At 45.3% G+C, this 21920-nt stretch overlaps 1 protein-coding gene across 2 annotated transcripts in view; it reads right to left on the bottom strand.

The window, feature by feature from the left end:
* Positions 1-2683: 2683 nt before the first annotated feature.
* The window catches only part of LOC115310741 (HBS1-like protein), a 35526-nt gene continuing 16289 nt past the window's right edge, over positions 2684-21920 (bottom strand). For both annotated transcript variants that reach the window (XM_040220618.2, XM_040220617.3), the window contains 10 exons: positions 21456-21590; positions 20533-20643; positions 19539-19651; positions 13942-14058; positions 13350-13586; positions 9796-9969; positions 8832-8917; positions 6478-6692; positions 5745-5889; positions 2684-2971 (listed from right to left, as the gene is read on the bottom strand). In XM_040220618.2, coding sequence (XP_040076552.1) covers positions 2963-2971; positions 5745-5889; positions 6478-6692; positions 8832-8917; positions 9796-9969; positions 13350-13586; positions 13942-14058; positions 19539-19651; positions 20533-20643; positions 21456-21590 — 1342 coding nt within the window. In that variant the 3' untranslated portion in view covers positions 2684-2962. The remainder of the gene's footprint in view (positions 2972-5744; positions 5890-6477; positions 6693-8831; positions 8918-9795; positions 9970-13349; positions 13587-13941; positions 14059-19538; positions 19652-20532; positions 20644-21455; positions 21591-21920) is intronic.

Here is a 21920-nt window from a genome sequence, read left to right as displayed (position 1 = left end):
GTAGGCAATGCAGTACAACCACTAGCATGGGGTCTTTAACGTGCACCATGCAGTAGTGATGCATGACCGCACGCCGGTACGATGCTCAACCAGATCGAAACAAGCAGGGGTAAGGCCCTGGGTTCTGCAGCGTGAGCTTTCGCTCCGCACGCTCCAAGCTGGTGTGCACTAGCCCACCAATTCGGTGGGCTAGTGCACCGAGCATTTTTGCTTAACATGCGCTCTTGTACAGTAGCCACAGTTTAATTTTGAGAATATTACTGAACTCATATGTTACAGAGTTTCTGTTTGTTTTTTCTAAATACACCAGGTGCGTGTGTGTACCCTTGCACTTTAAAATGCTTTTCTTTTAGTGATAGACCGAATCTGCCAAACTTCAGATTCGGCAAAGTTTGGCACATGCGGAACTTTTGAAGGAAAGTTCGGCAAACGTCTGCGTATGCGCGAGAACGCGACAAGGCCATGGATTGCAAATGGACGCCGCGCAGTAGCCATCGTACAGTGTCGTACTACCAGCGGTTACGACAAGGTGTGGAGTAGGCGACATGGTAACCGTGTGTTTGACAGCCTTTGTGAGTGCGGTTCTCTTCAATATTTTCTGCCTCAAGAACAGAAGATTGATCAGAAAGGGACGCAAAAATGGCGCAGTCCACTGCACAAGTGACAAATGATGCAGAACATTTGGGATAATATGACTTTCTTTTGATCTTTCCAGTGATGCAACGAGGTAGTTGCAACATTGACTGACAAACACTTTAAAGCACTCCTCACCATTATAGCAATCCTGTTTTTGGCTATCAAGTAGTTTGTGTCAAAACAAAATAATACATTGCACTGTATTTGCACAATCCCATTATAAATATAAGAAAACATAATGTAATTCTGGTTTATTACTCTAAGAAGACAATGCCCATGACTATTGTTGTTGAATTCCAGCATTTTCAAGGACTTGAATATGGCATTTTCAAATTTGAGGTTTTTCAAGGCTCTTAAGGACTGAACTAAAGTGGCGAAGCGGGCAAGTTGGTTCATGACCTATGAAATTGAAAGCGCTAACAAAGACCACGACAAGAAGGAAGGCGAATAGAACGAGCCCGTGCAAAACCTGCTAGAGTACCCTCAGGGGTTCTCCAAACTGTCCAAATTTCCTCGATTGTCTCCACTTCTAAGTAAAGTGGTTTTTCGATTTTAGTACCATTGTAGCTGATCTGAGCCAAGCACTCCCTTGTATATGCATTATTGTTTACAAGCCTCCTCTACCGCTTTAAGGGGCAACACTGATCCTGAACATTACAACAGTACAAACATACCGTAAAATCCCAAGATATAGCCCACCTAACAACAAGAGCAAATTGGCTGAAAATATGGAGTTGACTAACTTTCAATGTAAAATCAAGAAAAGTTTTAAAAAATTGCTATTTTTAGGTTGCATCCCTTCCAAGCTTGTTGTGGTGGTGAGGGGCAACGAAGCAAAGATGACTGTACTTCCTGGTCAGCCCCGTTCGCTTATATCCCGCTATAGTGAACTAGCCGCATTTAAGCCGAGGCAATCATTGATCCCAACAGCAGTGGGCTATCGTTCTGTGCTTAAAAAAATATAGCAAATCAAGCCAAAAATAGGGGTGGGCTATCTTTTGGGGGTGGGGCATCTCTGGATTTTACGGTAAGTTCATTATATTTTTCTATTATAGTTTTCAAGAAAATCTCAACTTCATCACAAATATTTCTGCCACTTTTCTAGAATACTGTCGAGACCGGTTATAACGCAGTCAACGGGAATCTGAAATCACTTCGCTATATCCGCGATTTCGTTATAACCGACTTCTTCGGTTATAACGAAGTGCAAAAAAGGAATGGGAAATCGTGATCGCTTCGTTGTAACCGCTATTTCGTTATAACCGACTTTGTTATAACTGGTCTCGACAGAACCCTCAAGAAAAAACATGGCACAAATTATGTCGACATGTTCTGCAGACAGTAGAAAGTGCAACAACAAAAAAATCTTTTAATTTTAGCATCATTTAAAAAAAAGTTATCACAAGTTGAATTGTTTTCACTGGTAATTAGAAAGGAGTCATTAAAGTATTTGCCAATTAAACATTTTGTGGTTATCATATTCCACATATATTAGTCTTGTTGCACTCACTGGCTTTCTTGAAAAAAAACTTTAGGATCCAAGTTCTAGGTCAGAAAGTGCCGTGGGCCAAAACCTGTGTTGCGACGAAATTATGAATTCTGAGAAAACGGGAAAAGATTTTCTACACATGCTTGCAAACAGCCTGGACATGAAGCCTCGAATAAATGTAACTATATAAATATGCACCTTCTGAGTGTTAAACTTGGAAAAAAGTTGTTTGTAACTTATAGATACAAAAATATTTTTTATTTTATTTTACTTGGGTTTTCTGGTTATCAGTCAAGGCAGGTGTGGATTCCTCGAGATTACAAAGTTTGAGAACTCCTGCACAGGGGTACAATTAAATGCTGCAGTCGCACGCTACCAGTACAGAGCAGTCGACAATTGCGTGTTCGCCTTCGTATGGATCATGACTGTACCTGTGAACAAACACCTTTCCAGAATTTGGCAAAAATACCACCAAGATAATAAAACTTCCAAACTGAACAATAGCCCATACTACTTATGGTACCTCTTCGACGGAAAAGAAACAACTCAATCGCTCGGTTTCCATGAAAACATTTTGTTTCTCGCTTTATTGTCCCGAGACAAAGAGTCTCTTGCATTAGAAAAAAACTCGAGGAGTGGCCTCGCAAATATAAGAAACTGCATCTGCACAGTTTCTTTTTAAGTTACTCCGGGGAAGTGCAGGTGGCCAGTGACGACAGAGATCATCCGTATCAGGAATTATGTGCGCTGCAGTTTGCGACTGGCTACACACGTCGATCAACTCAAGCCTCGCGTTTCGTTTTGCAGTCGAGGTACAGAGATGTCGACCGACACCTTTCATGTCACCTGTGAGAAAAGAGTAAGGAAGAAAAAAGGTACACATCAACTTCAGAATGGGCGAGTTGATTGTTCATGTTGGTGGACGTTGCAGCGCACTAAAAAAACTGTCACTCACGCTTTCACACAACTTGAAAATCGTCTCAAAATGAAGTAGAAGTGGAAGCAGAAGTTAATCACGCAATACAAAGTTGTTAGTGAGCGCCGTGGAAGAGTTTTGTTCCTTGAGTGTGTGAAAGCTTGAGTGACAGATTTTTTTAATGCGCTGCAACATTGACCAAAGTACACATCAAGTGGTGAGCACCCTATCTTTACAAACAAATGCTATGCTGGGGGAATGTCAACCCTAAATTCCCCATGCAACTTGCCTCAAATTTCGCCCTAACCACTTGTTTTAATGCAAAAGTATTAACTGCGCCATGAAGCAGAAACGGCGTTGTTCGTAACCGCGAGAAACGGCAGAGAAATTCCTTCCGCGGAAAGGCTCTTAAAACGGCTGCGACGCGGCCGGCGCGTCGGATAGTTCCAAAGAATGCCACCCCACAGTTCGGCACTGCTCCCGCACGCCACCGCAGCAGTGTACACCCGCCACTCCCCAGGCTGCCCGGCTGGCCTCCGCAGAGAATGGCGGGGCGCGCAGCTTGTAGGAATACGCTACATATATGAATGCTTTCACATTCCTACACGTAACCAGTCTTAAGCTCCTCCTGTAATTTTGTTTTTGTTTTCCCTAGCCAAGTTCAAGAAAACTTAAGAACCATTAGTGACAACAACAGTAAGGTGCACTGACTGCAACCTCCAGCGAGTTTCAAAAGAAACAAAAGGGCTCGCATCTGAAGCTTTTTTGGGGTATGTGCATGGCTGTGATGACTTATTAGCCGATTGAACAACTGATGCAGCAAAAAGAGTTTTGGGGTCTTTTACGCACGAGTCAACGGCTCTCGCATTGATTAGCCCCAGCAGTTGACATTTTCCTTTCTACATTCCTCTGACAATTTCAAGATTACACTGTTTGTATGGGCACTCTTTCTAGACCAATTAGGCTAATTTAGGTCTGGTGAAGTTAGGCTAAGTCAACTTCAATCATTTCAAGCTACCATAAAATTCCGTAAGGACGCCGTTCCCCAGAGGTCGCCCATCCCGTTTTTCTGGCTAAATATCTGTCACATAAAAATTCAGGAACATCACCCATTTCCCAATTCCTGTCGGACGTCACGCAATGTCATGGGAATTGCATTAACCGTGTGATCTGCGATACCAGTATGTCTGACAAGCAAGTTCATAGTGGGTCCCCACGTTTCTGCCCGCAATCTCCGCACGCTATATCGGCTCCCGTAGCACGCGAGTTGTTCCTGCGTGTATATTGCATCATGAAATGCGAATCTGCAGCATCGGCGATTTGCGGTATACATACCCGTGACGTGCGAGTTTGTAGCAAAATACAGCGTTTTTGTCTGCGATCTGAGCGTGTGATATCGATTCCCGTGACAGACAAGTTTGTAGCGGGTTCCCGCACGTTTATTGCACCATGAAACGTGAATCTGCTGCGTCCGCGATTTGCGGTATCCGGTTCCTTGAGATGCGAGCTTTCGGCGGGTTTTCGCAGGTTCTTCACACCGTGAAACGCAAATCTGTTGCATCCGCAACCTGTGGTATCCTTTCCCATGACACGGGAGTTCGTAGCGAATTCCCGTGTGTTTATCGTATCGTGAAACGCAAATTTGCGGTGCCCGCGATCTGCAATATCAGTTCCTCCGTCACGTGGTTTGTAGCGGGTGCCCAGGTGTTTGTTATTTATTTTTTTATAAAGGTTTGCAGCCGCATTTCTAAAGATAGCTTCCCCCATCTGTTTCACCCTTCATCTTTTCATTTTGGGTGGGCGCTCTTACGGAATTTTACGGTAGGCAAGGTTAGTCTAGGTTAGGTTAGGTCAGGCTACATCAGTTTAGGTTAGGCCAGTTTAGGCAAGGTTAGGTCAAGTTGTTAAGTTAGGTGAAGGGGAGACACTAGCTAGAGGTCAAACTTTTGAACTACTCAAGTGATCAGAGTGAAATTTGCAAGGGAGATTAAACTTCAGATGTAGGTGTAGTGTGCAAACTTTCAGCTCTCTAGGATAAATTTATATACCTGCATAAGTTGATGTGTCACTCTTCGTTAGGAATCTATGATATGCAAATGAAGCTATTAAGCACCATTTTGACTGCTTGAACATAAAGTGGGAGATATGGGACTTTGGGCTATCTAGTTTTAATAACTCAAATGTAAATATTTTAGAAGAGTTATTACCTCAAAAAATGAGATGCATATCTGTCCTATGTCAATTTTTGAAAACTTTGTTAGAAAAATGCATTTAAACATTGAACTCCTTTACTTTGTTACTGCCTCACAACGAGTTGAAAATATTTTATATCAACGTAACTATTGGGCGTATGGTTATCAAACTTAGTGTAAGGGAGTATAATTAGTTTCTAAAACTGAAAACCTCAAAATTGAAAAATTAAGTTTTTCAAAAACATTTGAAGGGTTCAAATAGTAGGCTAGTTTAGTTTACATCAAGTTAGATGCAGCTTTGCTAGACCACCTTGGGTCAGGTTGCATCAAGTTATGTTAGGTTAGTCTAGGTTTGGTTAGATTAGGTTAATTTAGTTTAGGCTAGGTTAGCCTAATCTATGCATGGCAAGGTTAGGTTAATCTAGTTCAGGCTAGGTTAGCTTAACCCACGTTAGGTTGCGTTAGGTAAGGTTACGCCACATTAGGCTGGCTGGACGCGGAGCAAGCTCACCTCGGTGATGACCCCGGCGGCCACAGTACAGCCGCCCGAGCGCAGAGTGATCCGTCCGAGCTCCTTGAACTCCTTGTACAGCTCCACGCAGACAGGCCGGCTCACCTTCAACTCGATGATGCCGCTCGTGTTCTTCGTCAGGCACCTGCCATCCGCACACAACTCTACGTCAGGCACTCTCCCATTCCAATGAAAGGACAAGGTCCAGAGCACACTCATCAGTGCCTCATGCAAGGCACCACTGGGCTCTTGCCCCCCATGTAAGGCACTTCATTGAAGTGCTTTGAGAATTATTAAAAATTAGTGCTGCCTTCCTTTGAATCGTCTGTGAGCAGAACCATGAGGGCACTGCTGGAACGGTGGGCAACCATCCTTCAAAAGATTGTTACCCACCTTCTTTTCTCACGAGAAAACCAAATGTCTTGGGTCACGTGACGCGATGTCACGTAATGTTGTTACTTGACTTCATGGTGTGACCTGACGCGATGATGTCACATGACATCACCTCACATGACCAAGTGACCTGACATCGGTCACGTGCCACGTCATACTGCAACGTTTCGCGTCACATTACAGCGTTGCGTGACATCACGGTGTAGCATGACGACAGCCCTGCCGACGATGTCGCACCGCGACACCATTGTCGTGACGTCGCCATCGAGGCTACGTGCCACAGACAAGCGGGCACCAAGAGCTGGGCCAACCGGAAGCAAATCCGCGGTGTCGCACTGACCTGGGCTTGTGTCGCACCACCTCCCCGGTGCCCTTGTGCAGCTGGGACAGGATGCGTCGCACTGAGGCCTGCTCACTGGTGCTCTGGTAGTGGAGCACCAGGGGGAAGCCCCTGGTCAGGGGCATTTCCACGTTGAACACCACCACCCGGCACTGGATGTGGGTCCCCACCCGGATGGGTGCAGAGGGGTCGCACAGGAAGCTGCCCACTGCGACCTGCGCGCCGAGGGACATGCCCCCAAGTGAGATCGGCGGCCAAGCGGCCAGGGATGCTCATCACTCGCGGAAATGCTGGCGAGTTTGTTTTACTCGAGGCTATGCCAATTAGCAAAACAATGACTGAGAACTGCAATCCTAAGTGTCTCGAGGAATTCCTTCTTTTTAGTTTTGAAGCGAAGAAAAGCTAAAAATGTTTTAACAATGTCATCAAATGGGAGGGGTCAAACTTTGTGGTCTCAGGGAACTACTGTGAGCGGGAACTGGGACCTCTCAACCCCCTTGACAGTGTTGTGATAAAGCAGTTCAAAAGTTTACTAACTTTATTAACAATAATTCTTATACTTGGAAGAAAACTGGGACTCTTTGATACAAAAGCCACACATCAATATACGGACCTACTGTAAAATCTCGAGAGATAGCCCACCTAACATCAAGAGCAAATCGGGTGAAAATATGGAGTGGGCTAACTTTCGGTGTATTATCAAGAAAAGTTTAAAAAATTGCTATTTTTATGTCGCCTCCCTCCCGGCAATGAAGCAAAGATGACTGTACTTCCCAGCCAGCAATGTTTGCTTATATCCCGCCATAGCTAACTAGCCGCATTTACGCCGAGGCCATCATTGATCCGAAGACTACTTTTACTAAAAAAGGGTTCCCTTTTGGTATTTAAAAAAATATAGCAAACCAAGCCAAAAATAGGGGTAGGCTATCTTTCAGGGGTGGGGCATCTCTCGGGATTTTACGGTAGTACTATGCTCGAACTGCGCTCAAACTAGAAAACACACTTCTTTACTAGGAGTAGAGTCCTTTGAAGAAAGCCAAAGTACTAGAGGACCCATTTGAGGACCCACAAGGCCTAAAAAATAAAAACTGAAGAGTTTGAAACAAGGTCGACTGCTCAGACTTAGAAAACTAGCCATCCCACTCCTGTTAGTATACAGTATAGACCACTTACAACGTAACCGCTTATAGTGCAGGACCGGGTATAACGCGGTTTTTTTAAACCACCGGTTCGCCTCCCATAGAACTCCATGTAATTACATACCGCTTAAAATGCAGACGCGCGAAGGGAAATACCGGTTATAGCGCGGTTTCTGGCACAGCCCGTCGACTGCGCCGACGACCGGAGCAGCGAGCACGCTTCCCTGTGCGACACTATATAACGGCGCGAGCCGCAAACGGCACTCGCGGGGCAAGGAGGTTGCTCGGAGAAGCGAAGAGAGAGGCTTCATTTGCCATAGCGACGGAAGGACGCACGCACGTGTCGTTCATGTACGTGCGTCCCTCCCCGAGATCAGTGGTCCCTCCGCTGCGTTGAAAACAAACAACCGAAACGACAGACCAATCGCAGGTCGAGAAGTGTTCGCGCGCGTTGCATGCCAATCGCGGGCTGGGCCGGCTGGGCCGGCGGCTTCTGTCCGCAAACATGGCGTCGGTTGTGGCGTTCATCTCATCGTTCCGCGTAAAAACGCTATCCTTGACAGTGAATTTTCGTTGTGTGTCGCTATGATAACCCAGCACGTACTAGAAGGGAAGATCCACCTACTCGTGCGGCGATGTCGTGGCGGCGCTCTCAAGGCGGCAGAAACGCCCGTGTCGTCGTGTTTGTTTACTTCGGCTAAAGTGGTGCTTTCTAAGCATTTGTGTTTTCGAACATCGCCCGGATTTCTTATTTGGAGCATTTCATGCCTGTGCTCAAGTTCAAGGTATTACTGGCGCGTACCGTATGAAGGATGCGAATTTTCACGCGTTTTCATCTCCGGAGAAAAGTGATTAGGTTTAGCAATCCTGAACGCTCGCAACGTCCGTCCGCAACCCGCGACGCCGTTAAAAGGCTGCGCCAGGCAAAAGCCGCTTATTTCTTTCAAAATGTGTGACACACTTGAGAGAGATGTGTACTAGTCTGGTGAAATAAAGACTTTCCTCAAACTAAGCTTTATTTTTCATCTAACATAAAATAAATTTGTTTACAAAGGTAGGTTGTCTCACGGCATGTATTTTGGCCTGAAAAATTGATGTTTTGGTTATAACGCGGTACCGCTTATAGTGCGGATTTTCGCGACTCCCGCGACATACGTTATATGCGGTCTACACTGTAATACAAAAAAAAAGCAAATGGTGGAAAAGTATACTTACATTAATGATGTCGACTCCGGACAGCGTCAGGGCCACCTGATCTCCCGCAAAGGCACGCGGGGTTGGCATGTCGTCGATCGTGATACCTGCATGCGGCAACCCAGAAGAAGAAAAAGTAGGACAGGTTTTTATGTGAGAGTCAGTGCTAACATTCTTACACAGCATTCAGAATCTAAGGGTGTGAACATCAGTCTTTAAAATGTTAAACAAGCCTAGTTCCAAACAGGTGGTACTATGCAAAGAGATTAACTTTTTCTTCTGTCCACTCACCACTGGAACAATCCTTACCAAATATAGTTACTATGAGGTATGTCACTATAGTCGGTGGCAGGTCAAGAACGAAGTGGAAGCTCCTCCCACCTTTTTCCACTTTAGTAAAGCAAACACTGGAGAGGAGGCGATCTCCTCTCCACTGAACGCTCCGCTGAAACGAAAAGGGGTGGGAGGGGCTTCAACTTCCTTCTTGACCTGTCACAAACTATAGATTTAATGTATTCATCTGTTGCTATCCTTTCTGCACTATAGATAATCAAATTCAGTCATTGTTACATTGTTACAGTAACTAAACTTCTTTTTGCAAAGCAACAAGTGCTTAGGCAAAAGGCTTCCTTAAAAAAGACAGTTTGTAGAAAAAGGTGTCTTTTACAGCACTGTCACTTCTTTAATGTTGTTCACAGTACTGCTGCTTCGTTTTTGCTCAAACACTGCAAGCACACACTCCGAACGTCTCCATGCTAACTTATATATATGCGCTTATTTATTTCGAAGCATCCTCAGGGTCTTATGAAAGGGAAAACACTGTTCCTCCAGGCACTAATTGCCCTTGACCCCAAAGTGGCTACTCCATCCATGCCCGAGAGAAAGTGGAATTAACAGATCACAAAAAAGGGGCATACCACGAGTCAGGGTTTGTCAAACTTTTCAAAATCGGAGAATGTCCGTCTCTCTCGACGGGAAGCCACACCTTTGACGCTGCCCTGTTCGCCGACCGGCATGACCAGCACGCGGTCTCCGTTGGAAATTCCGCCGGCGTCAATGCGCCCCGAGACGCAGAATCCCGACCCCATGCCCTTGAACACGTCGCTGACGCACAGACGGAACGGCTTTGACACCGGACGCTCGGGCGGCTTGAATCCGTCTGAAAAGCAACACAAAGTCGCTCGTCAGAATTCCACGAAACCAAGTTCAAACCCATTGGGAAGAAGGCACCTTCAGCACGCGAACCAACTTACCTCACCGACAATTGGCAGACACCCAAAGCAAACCTTGCTCTAACAAAACTTGCAATATATTGAAACTGTATGACCCCAAAACAACCTAGTATTACCAGCAAAATATTTCGTAGCATTTTAAAAAAAGTTCCATGTTTTCAGGATACTCTGCTACAAATTCGGGGGTCTTTTTGGCGGTTCATTTGTTTCTCAAATTGCACGTTTTTTAATGGATGGATTTTTCCAAACCTCCGGGGAACCCGACCATTGTACAAAGAGTAGCGAAAAAACGTCCCAGTACCAACAAAAGAAAGAAACCAGAAGAGTGGCACGGTTCCCAAAAAAAGCAGCAATCTTGCAGGCGCCTCGTCGGCGCAGCCGCGTTCCAAGCAGACAGAAAATAAAAGCGTAGATAAAGGTTTTCGGGGTTTTTTTCCCCGTGAAACTCGAGCATTTCCTCATTTAAGGAGAGCTCGCCTCCGGGTTTTTTTTTGGGGGGGTTTTCCCGATTCCGGTAAAACAAGCTTGGCAGTTAATTTTCGGGGTCTATCGGTATGTTGTTGGGGACGGAGAAGGATAGACAAAACGTAAAACTAAAAATAAAGGTTCAATCGGTGAACTTGTGCCGGAAACCAAAGAGAAGACGAGTGTCGAGAAAGCAAAAGCTAGCTTGGAGATGACGGCCAGCTAGCGCTAGAGTGACTCGACGAGGCCACGTCACCTTCTTATCTATTACGCTCGGTATCTCGAACATTCGAGCGTCGAACATTTGGGCTAAGAGTGAACGCCGATCTTCTAGAAGTATAGAGCAGTGTTCCCTCTCGGTCGCGCGCGCAACAATATAAAGAAAACGTGCAACCCTACTTAAAAGTTTTGCATCACTCGGAAAGACGGGAAAGCCCAAAATGTGTCGCCGTCAGTGTGCTACGCAAGCCTTGTATGCCTCGGAGCGCCACACTCGGCGGATATTCCTAGGTATGCGACATGGTACGCCTCAGCACATGAATCCCGGTACTGATGCAATAAAGCACTGCAGGAGCTAACGGATCTAAAAAAAGATAAACGCACTTACAAAAGAATGTTTGCCACAAAGTTACCCGTCGATGCAAGGGTTCCCAAACTGGGTTCCTCAAAACACGGGAGTCTCTTAAAGTACTCTCACGGGTGCCTGAAGCTCCCAAATTTCTTTGACCATCCCTGCCACTAAGTAAAAACTTTTCCCAGTCTAAGGGGCAACGCCGCTTCTAGGGCTTCTTCGCATAACTTGCAATACTACTCAAATGAAAGTTATGTAGCTTATCTGCCTTTAGAATCTGCCTACATATATGTAATTGGTTCTGACGTAACCTAATGAGTTTTGTTAAAATTGAGTTTCACTTGGAAATATTTAAAAACAAATTAAAATATTGAAATAAAAAAAAGCAGTCTCAAAATTATTTCCTGCAGGATGTAAGAAAGGCCTACCTGACGCTATATTTATACTATTAACTGGATACCTTTCACATACACCACCAGAGAAAGAAAATAGTTATAAAGATTGGATGTATACAAGTGGAGGTATGACTTCCATAAAATAGCAATGTAAGTAAATAGTTAAAATATTAGCAAATTTCACAAAATATTAGCTCATTTCACAAAAATACTTCAGGCCAAGATGATATATGCTTTTCAATCTTCAAAAATGCAATTTTAAAAATGTGCGTTTTTGGGGCCTTTCTTTCTGGAAGAGCAGTGTCTCTGCTAAAAGTCTGACCTACAGAACCCACTTCTGCAGGGCAGAAAACCAGTTCCCAGTTTCTTTCTCTCCTTTCCTTCTCGCACTCTTCTCTCCTCCTCTCCCCACAGAAGCAGGTCTCAGAGCTACCCTCCCAGAAAGGAGGCTCTCCCCCTCTCTCGAGTGGAAAGGAGGAATGAAGGGAGAGTTTCCTCCTTTCTGGCTGTTTGTCGCAGATCCGAGCCACCAATTGATGCATCACTACGAGCCAAACACTCCCCCTGATATGCATCGCTGTTCACAAGGTCTGAAGGCTCTTGCCTTTCTCTACTACACCGGGATGGAGGAGGCAGGTAAAAGTTAATCGAGATTGCAAAGGGTGAGAATTCCTGCATCAATGGACGGCTCTTCTGGATTCATGTATAAGCTGGAAGAAAACTTTGCTTAGCTGCAAGGACGGTCAAAAAAATCTGGGAGCTTGGGGAGCCCTCGAGGACCATTCTGGGAACCCCTGGGTTCCAGGGAAACGGTGTTGTACACATTCCTCCACGACAGGAATGAAAACTCGTTTCTCGTTTCATCCCAATCTTGGAACAAGTTCCCGTCACACGTTACAATGGTTTGAAAGGAACGCGCCCCCGTTACGTTAAGGTAGCGTGGGCATGTTTTCATCAAACGTAGCGCCGAATGATCCGCAGACAAAACAGAGTGGCAAAGATGTGACGTAAAACTACCTACAAGGCGGGTCGTCACGATCGCGTTTGTTACAGTTCTTTCTCTTTGGCCATCTCGGACACTTTGCCATCCCCCGAAGTCAGAGGTTGGAGCGGTCGCTAATGAAAAGCCTAAATGCCTACCACATCTGGGTGAAATTTTAAAAAGGAATGCCATTCCTCCTGTTGTACTCGAAAAATTTACGAGTTCCGGTTCCAGTTTCACCGATGCAGGACGGAACATTCCTCGATTTTACTCCTCAAAAGACATCTCTACGTGGTGAATTTGGGGCGAAGCTCTGGCAGTGCTGACACGCTCAGCCGCAGCATGCCGAGCTTTTCGTTCGTTTTCATCCATGTCAGAAAGCAAATCTGTGGCATGGAACGTGGTTATATACGCATCTGAGCATTTGACCGCAGCACCCTGTCGTCTATAAACGTTGAGTCAATGCATGCAAAGTTTAGCGCGATTATATACGCATTTGACCGCAGCGCCCTCTCCTGCATAGACGTTGAGCGGCTACATGCAACGTTTCGTCCATGACATCCCCAGCTCTTGAGTTACTACCACATCTCAGAGCCCCTTACTCGACCCGCAGTCGTGGTCGAGTGGTTAAGGCGATGGACTAGAAATCCATTGGGATCTTTCCGCACAGGTTCGAATCCTGTCGACTGCACAAACATTTTTTCTTTTTTGAAGAAGACAGACAGGATGGCAATCGATGTGAGCACGGACACCGGACGGACAAGGCTAGACCCTAAGGAGTTTCGCCCCTAATATAGTTCCGTTTGACGCTGCTAGAAACCCAGTTTGCCAGTTTGAAAACCTCCAGTCTTTCTAAAGACGCACAAAAATTTATGAGAAGAAGGCGGGACACACCGATGACATCCACCAGACAGGGGCCACTGTACCACTTGGCGAGTCCCTCGTCCTTGGGAGGCGGCTCTGTGAGGTTAACCCCCGTGAGGCCGCTGCAGGGTACGAAGGTGAAGTCCGCCTCCCGGTAGCCCGCCTGACGCAGGAAGCTCTGCAGCTTGGCCGTGATGTCCCGGTAGCGCCCTTCGTCCCACGACACATTGTCCAGCTTGTTGATGGCCACCGCCAGCTGGGAGACACCTAAGACGGCCAAAGGAGAACGTTCCACAAGTCCAGCACAGTCCAGCGACGAACTCGCTTTACCGCCAGCTTTAAGTCACATGACATTGTAATGTGACCATGTGATGTTATAATTCTTAATAGTAAATGCGAATCTTCTAGAAGTATAAAGGAGCGTTCCTTCCTGGACGTGCGTTCGACAATATTCACAATACCCTTGCAACGAGCCCTTGAGTGGCCTCTTTACTGTGCCAACAAAAGGAGATATGTGAAAAGGCCCTATAAATGCCGTGCATTTAGAATACCGTCAGGATATGCGAGAGACGGCCGAGTTTTTTCCGAGCTAGCCGTACACCATCTGTGAAGGTGTACCTACCTAGAGATCGGACGAGCAGAGTGTGCTCCCGTGTCTGCCCGCCGGCTTCGAATCCGGTCTCAAACTCTCCCCGTGTCGCATCCACAACCAAGATGGCGACATCTGCTTGGGCAGCTCCTACAAACCAGAAATGCAAGTTTAAAATTACGAACATTTCGTAAGACCGTGATGATATGCAATTCGAAAGATGCGTGACGTGCGGGCTAGCAGCTTATCCCGGCATTTTTTTCTATGATCCAAGACAACCTTTGTCCGTTCACAGCACCTCGAATATAGTGGCGTTGCCAGAAAAAAAAAAGGATGAGTTCACTCACATGGTGACCCCAGTTTTCTACGACGAGCCTTAGAGTATTTAACTTCCTGGTGAAATGTCAGACAATGAGCCTGCCTCTGCCATTGCATGTCTGCAGTATTGTCATAACCAACAACTTTGCTCAAAATCTACATTCAAGCATCTTCAAAGAGTACCCGAAGTAAATTTTCGGTTGGTATTTACCTGTCAGCGGTTGCAACAAAGCTGTGCCCGAGAAAGATTTTTTGCACTGTTCAATACCAGTGAAAAAGAATCCGAATAGGTATGTACTAGTGGCGACATGCAACAATTCCTGCCAAAGGAAGCTGCCATGACGATGCAGTCAAAGAAGACTTTGCACGCAATTCTGACACTAGCTTGTAGCTTTAAGAAGTGCTTTGGGGATGCATGCTGAGATCACTGCCTGTCTCAAGCTCACTACCAAAGAACTCTCTGAAGCAATCTCTGGGCCTATGCCATGGCAACAGCCATTTTAAGGATGAAGAGGAGAGTTATACAAATACAGTAGGCTTGCAACGACTGAAACTTGGATGTTTCATACTTCTGGAAAATTCACGCAAATTTCAAAATTTTGGTAATTCTCGCGACCCATTGAGCGTGCTTCTTTCGGAGCACCAGTGCACTGCAGTGAGACAACACTAATGGATCTCGCTTGCGCGGGCGTTGCTTCCCCGCAGTGCATCCATGCTCGGTGAGAAGCGCACTCAACGAGGCACAAGCAGGGCACACATGAGCTATGAAAACGGGCACCCTGTGGAAATTGCCATAGCAACTTGCACGGATGCTGTGACGTGGCGGCATGGCATAACTCCACTCACAGCACCCGCGCAAGTTGCTATAAAAACTTCCACGCGGTGCCTGTTCTCATCGCTGGTGTTTCCCCTGCTTAATAGTCTACATTAGACAACTTCTTGGAATGATGAACAAACATCATTTTGTTTCGAGCTGTCATGTGCTGTCCACGATAAACAACATTTTTGAGAGATAAATAAACTTATGTCATACATTTCACAAATGTTTCATGAGTTGCAGACCTGCTTATGATCAGTAGGCCTATGCAGAGGAAATCCTCAAATATCTGCTCTGTCTCACATCATATTTTGATGAATTTCTGATAATTAAACCTTTCAATAATTCAAACGAAACTTGTGGCTTCCTGGAGTTTGAACTCATGGGAGTCTACTGTATTTTATCACGACATATTTTGGAGGCCTTGAAAAAGCACTTTTTTCACGAATTGAACACTCCTCTTGAGATTCCTCTGAATTGCAAGACGTCAAAATCGCCAAAAAGATTAAATTAGGATCGGTGACCTTTAACCACAGCCGGGCTGGACAGTAGCATTCCTTACGGTCTCTGCTCTCGCCTAAAGCAGCGGGTGGTTTTCTACAGCATGGAGGCGTAACCACGCTGAATAACTCCAATTCGACCCAGGAGCGAAGAGGTCAACATGGTGAGATTGGGGCGCCTCCTTAGAACGAGGTAAAGTGCCGTAGGAGGGGGCGAGATCGTAGCGACCCCGCCGAGCTGACGGTGGGAGGGAGAGACTACACCCCAAGTGAGGGCCATCAGAAAACTCGCATTTTCATTCAAGCACAGCCGTGCCTTAAACGGATTGTCCGGTAAAACTTTGTCTTTCAGAAAACAATTAAAACAATCAAACAATTTAACAATTAACAACAATTAAAAATATTGTCATTGCTTTTAGGAATATCATCCGCACAATATCCGAATTGAGAATCCTCCACCGCACAAGTAATTCAATTTTAAACAGAGCCCAACTGCTCAGATTGCACCCGCAAAACACACGGCGTCCTAGTTGGCAGCAGTGGAAGTTTTGACGTAACGTAGTGCAAAGAGAGCCACGGCAGCCCTCGAGTGCTCAGTAAAACAACTTCGTTCTGAGAAAGACGAGACTTACGGTATTGAGAAAAGCTCAATTCTTCGACAATCTTTGTGAGCACCATCAACCCGGTTGATTAAAACCGGGAATAAGTCAACACCCATGACTCTGACGTAACCATGCCCCATGTGACGTCGCGACACGACCAGCCATGCATACTTGCCGAATTGGGCGTGAAGTTTCGTTATGATGTTCATAATTGATTCAACAAATATTGAGGTGCGAAATCTAAAAAAAGTTTATATATATATCAGGGTGTCGAACCGGAACCGAACCGGTATTTTTTCCGGAATTGAACCCGAACCCGAACCGTTATATTGTTATCGCGATGAACCCAAACCGGAACTGAACCGAAAAAAAAATAACGGTTACCGGCTCATGTCAAAACGGTTCGGCCACGCGCTGTTGACAATGAATGTGCTATCAACAGTATTTGAGCTTCGACTTTTTTTTGCGGTTTCTACACGCTAGTGGCCCCGGAAACCCAGTGGACAACGAAAGAGTTTGAAAATATTAGCGCATCATATTTTAATTTGACAACTCGGAAACACCTCCTCCGACGGTGGCGCCGCGAGGTGCCGAATGCGCGCGCATAACGGCGCTCCCTTTCACTATACGTCACATTCTCTGGGCTTCGTGATTGGCGAGAGCCGTCCCAAAAATTTTGAAGCGAAATAAAGTATATCACACGTTAACCGCCATTATTTCTCTAACAAGTCATTTTTATAGAGCTAATAAAGTTGCAGAGTAAAGTTCAAAAAGGGCGAAAACAACGCCTTGTCGCTCATGCGCGCCTCCCAGCGGCGTGCGCAACGTACTATCGCAAGCAGACGACAAGTGATCTGAGCAGACAACGCGCATCGTATTTTCACTTGTGCGCCCCCGGTCCCGGTCAACTAAAAGCAGTAAGAGGAGCCAGGGGAACCCTTATTTTCTTTTAGTGCTGTGACGGAACCCAGCTTATATCGTGCCCAACGGGAACGCTCATCAGTTTGTACCTCCTACTCCCCGAGGTGGCTCCGGTGGCGGAGTTGCGGGAGACGAGTCTTCCACGGCTGTCGAAGCGGACTGAGGCAGAGACGCGTCGCGGCGCTTGCGTGGAGTGTCCTCGTACAGCGCGACGCCCAGATCCGCACTCAAAATCCGATAATAAGCCTGGTAAATTCATCGATGATGGCAACCCGATCCCAAAGCTACGATGGTTGCAGCTAGGCCTAATGGCCGACGAGTCAACCGGGCCGACGGGCTATTAACCAAACTCGCGTCCAATTGGCCAACCGCTTTGCTCCAATCGCTAAACTGTTTCATTTTACGTCATGAAGCGCTATGTTTTGCTTATTTAAAGTTTTTTTCTGCAATATTTAATTTGCTAATAACTCACAAAATATTGCGAATTTCTGTAATATTTTTTTTTTCCTCGGTGTTCCTGCTTTCATAGAGCTCCGTTTCAGCGCGAACTTCAAACCGGTCAAAAAATTGTAGGTGGGCCCCTTTAAAGGGGTCATGAAACGCTTTTCCAACTTTTTCCTGTTTCGCTTTCCTCCTCAACTCATAAATCGCACATTCCACCAAACAGTTCAAGAAGACGAAAAGAAGCGAGGACCCTCTCGCTCGGAGAGAGCCATTGTCCCCCTAAAAGATTAGCCCGTCGCTCAAAATTCGGACAAAAGTTTCTTTCCCTACCCCGTTCACCCCTAAGCTGACAGTGCTGTGGAAGCTACGTGCTCCTTGGGCTAGCCGCACTTTTGCCAGGTGAGCGTGGCAAATATGGCTGCAGAGAATGAGGTCAGGTGATGAAACGGAGGCGGCTGATTGGTCCGGTAAGCGCGTAGCTTCCACCACAATATCAGCTTAGGGGTGAAGGGACTAAATGAGGTCCGGTTTTGTGTGACGTCAGTTTGGACCCGATGACACTTTTGGGACCGCGGATGTATCACAGTGAAAAGGCAGAGAGGTTACGAAGGGGAGGAGGTGCGAAATAGTCCGCTGTGTTTTCAAATTTTCGCACTGAAAGTCAGGCTTTTGACTTTCTACCTTTTTTCTTTTGGCCCACTGAACGACGTGCTATTAGTAAAATCCCAATCTAAAATGATTTGTCCCAACCCAAAAATCGTTTCATTGGCCCTTTAAGTGCCGTCAACTGACACACACCTCGCTTACATATTTTTCTTCTCCACTCAGTCTTAGGAATATAAACGCTGTATCCATGAATCTTGACAAATGCTGCATCCATGAATCTTGACATAGGAACCAGTATTGCGCTGGTCGCGGCTTGCACGGAAGAAAGAGAATTGGAAGGCTGTACAAAAAAAATAAAAAATAAATAAATCGCGTCACGGGATTTCATTTTCCTACAATCTTGTAAATCCTAAATGCTGCTGTGTGCTCATTTCATAACACGTTTCTAGAACGCGCGAGTTCTTGAAGCTTGCTTCCATCGGAATGAGAAAAGAAAAGGCTGTGGAGTTTGATAATAATGCATCCGGTTTCGTATAGGCACTTAGAAGCTAACATATTTGTGAGACAGCGAACTCTTCTATTTTAATATTTATCCTAATACGTCCTTCTGGCGTTGCGTTCGGTGAAGTGTTTTTCATATTCCGTATCTTGTTTAATGAAAACTTCTTTAAGGGTCTAATTTGAGTTACCGAAGGCTAGTTCAAATAAAGAAAGCTGTATTTTCTCCCCACTGTTTCTTCAATTGCTTACACGCCGAGGTGGCGGGATAGTTAGTGAGTTCTACTTGTAAGTGGGTTTGTAAGAAGGTCGCGGATTTTACAGCTACTGCGTCGGACCCAATTAGATGAAGTCCGAATGCGTAAACGTCGGTGAGGTAACCTTTGAGTGCACATAAAGAAACCATTCCTGGTAGAAATCCCTGAGCCTTACACTACGATGTATCCCGTTTCGTATGTGCTGATTTCAGATGTTTTATTTGTAATTTATTTTGATGTTGCAATTTTTCATTTATAATTTCCGAACCGGTTCATCACCCTGAACCGGTTTGCGAACCGGTTCGCGGATCGAATTAATCAAACCGGAACTGAACCGGAACAAAATTAATTTACCTGAACCGTAACCATAACCGAACCCGTATTTTTTTCGGTTTGACACACTGATATATATATAAAATATATATCACATCTGACTATAGTTAGGCCCTCTCTATGTGACCAGCACAAAAAACTTAGTAATCTCCGGATATCACCGGACAATCCCTTAAACCCTTAAAGATAGCAAAAAAATCACCGCATAGACTCTTACAGACTAGGGTGCTCAAGTTAAAAGACACCACAGAAGAGGTAGTTCGGTTCTGAACATGCAACCAATGAAAACTCGAATGACTCGGAGAAACAGGGTGACATTGGGGGCACACCTCACCGGTGATCATGTTGGGGATGAAGTCCTTGTGACCTGGCGCATCGAGGAGCACGATGCTCCGGGCCGGCGTCTCGAACTTGGCCTGTGCTACGTCCATCGTGATTCCGCGGTTCCTTTGAGAGCAAAGTGATGCCAGTTACCGTATGAAAAAAGCATTCATTCTACTACGGAAGCTTCGATGTTACAGCAAATAGACAAATAGGCGCAGCACTTTTTTTGAAGCATGAACCCCCATCCCCCACCCCCTTATCCCCGAAATTCACCCGTCCGTCCAAACATTTTCCCACTAAATTCGGCAGAGAAATCGATAAAAATAGGTTTGTCTCCGCTCTTCAAAAAGCTGCTTGATGTATTCTAAACAAATTTAAGGGGAGACCCTGGTCTTAAACATTTTTCTGATATTCCTTATCTAATTTATATTACATTTTTACAGCTACTATAAGTTACTGTGCTAAGCACAAACAAAAGCTAAATTTTTTCTGTCAGTATTATAGTTTCCAAGAAAGACTAAACTGTACCACAAATGTTTCTGAATTTGTTTCTACAGTACTCCCATAAAAATATGGCACAATGTATGTCAGCATGTTCTACAAGCAGTGAAAGTGCAACAAAGCCACCGTTACAGTTTTGGCGTCATCACAAAAAAGTTATCACAAGTTGAAATTTTTTTGCTGATAATTAGGAATGAGTCATTGAAGTCTTTGGCCATTCTAATATTTTGTAGTTAACATTCCTCAAAAAGAGTAGTCTCGTTGCACGTATTCAGGTACCGCTCTTAGATCCCAAGCTACCGGGACGAAACTTTGTGGAGTGACGAAAAATTAATTCTGAAAATATAAAAAAAGCTTTTCAAAACTTGCCCCAAAAAACAGCCTTGACATGAAACTTTGAATTGATGTAACTATATAAATGTGCACTTCCCGAGGGTAGTTCCGTGCACTTCCCGAGGGCGTCGGGCCCTTGGTGCAACTGCCCGGCGACAATGTCGACCCACCTTTCTTCCATAGTCTCGTCCAACACCCATGCATACATGAAGGATGCCTTGCCCAGCTTCTTGGAGTCCTGCTCATACTTGTGCATCTGCTTCTTTTGCACGCAGCCCAGCCTGAAAGGACGAAAGCAGACGACAGGCATGATACGTCTGTCCCTCAGCTGGGAGAGTGAATTGCCTTTTCCCTTATATCATCCCTTATTAAAGGGAGCGCCGTCGAAACTCAGACAATCATTGATTTGCCTCGAAAACTGGTTCAACACATTAATAGACACACCTGAAACGATAACCCGGATTGCAAGCCACACTAATTTTTCGTTGCAAAGTTGTTTAAGTTTCAAAATTGACTTGAGGCTGAGAGGCTCTACTACTACTGGCAACACAAAAATGTGACGTCAGATGTAATAATATAGGTCAAGGTAAAAGCATAATGGTTTGCTCGCAACAGGTTATGAGGAGTTTGATCGTGTCAAATGAATGCTGGTTAAGCTCAATGCAGCAAATAATAAAAAAAAACACGCGCAAAAAAAACATTATTCTCTAGATTGCCTGCTCAACTTACAAGTCATACGTGTGACGCTACTCCCCACTGGAGAGCGCATGAAAATTTTAACGTTGGTTTTGGTGTCACCTTCGTCTGCTATTCTCTCAATAGCTATTTTGAATTTAGAGATAATGAATAGCATGCAGGGAAGAGTAAAGCCTGGATATTCCAAAAATGTCTTTTGATTGGGTAACTCAAGAAACTGCCGGAGCTCCCCACTTTAAACGATACCGCCACCAAACAAGAGCGCTTCAGCAGGACTTCCGAGTTAACTCGGGGCTTTCGGAGGGCTGCAAAGATCACCCGTACGACGAGACAGATTGCAGTTTTAGCCGAAACTGCGTGACAAAGATGAAACGCGCAAAACAAATGTTTCATTTACCTGTACAAGAGGTGTCCCATAAGGGTGCTCTTGCCAGCGTCCACGTGACCAATCACAACCAGGTTCAAAAGGGGCTTGACTCCGCCTCGCTCCTTGGTGTATTCCGCAAGCACGTCCTTCGAAGAGGCCTTGGGTCTGGAACAAAGAAGATTGGACTACTTTAACGAGCGAATTGAATACAATAATCGGCGCATTTCCCGCACGATGCACCCAAAGTTAATGCATCCTTATGCTCAAACAATCTTGAAGAGAGTGGTGAAAAAAAGAATAACATTGAAACTAACCTTCATTTGTTGCATCTCCTCTTAGCAGCCACCTCATTTGTTTTGCTGTGGCTTTGTCTTCATTCTATATGTATTAATAACCTCTAATTTTCAACCTTATCATCGATCAGAGGCTTTTTCTATATACTGGCTTTTGCAAAAACAGCACTCGACAAAGCACTAATGTGAGCATTAGGCACTT

The sequence above is a fragment of the Ixodes scapularis genome, unplaced genomic scaffold (assembly GCF_016920785.2).
Source record: "Ixodes scapularis isolate PalLabHiFi unplaced genomic scaffold, ASM1692078v2 PGA_scaffold8__174_contigs__length_109621045, whole genome shotgun sequence".
Classification (NCBI taxonomy): Eukaryota; Metazoa; Arthropoda; class Arachnida; order Ixodida; family Ixodidae; genus Ixodes; species Ixodes scapularis.
This window is presented reverse-complemented; position numbering and strand designations above follow the sequence as displayed.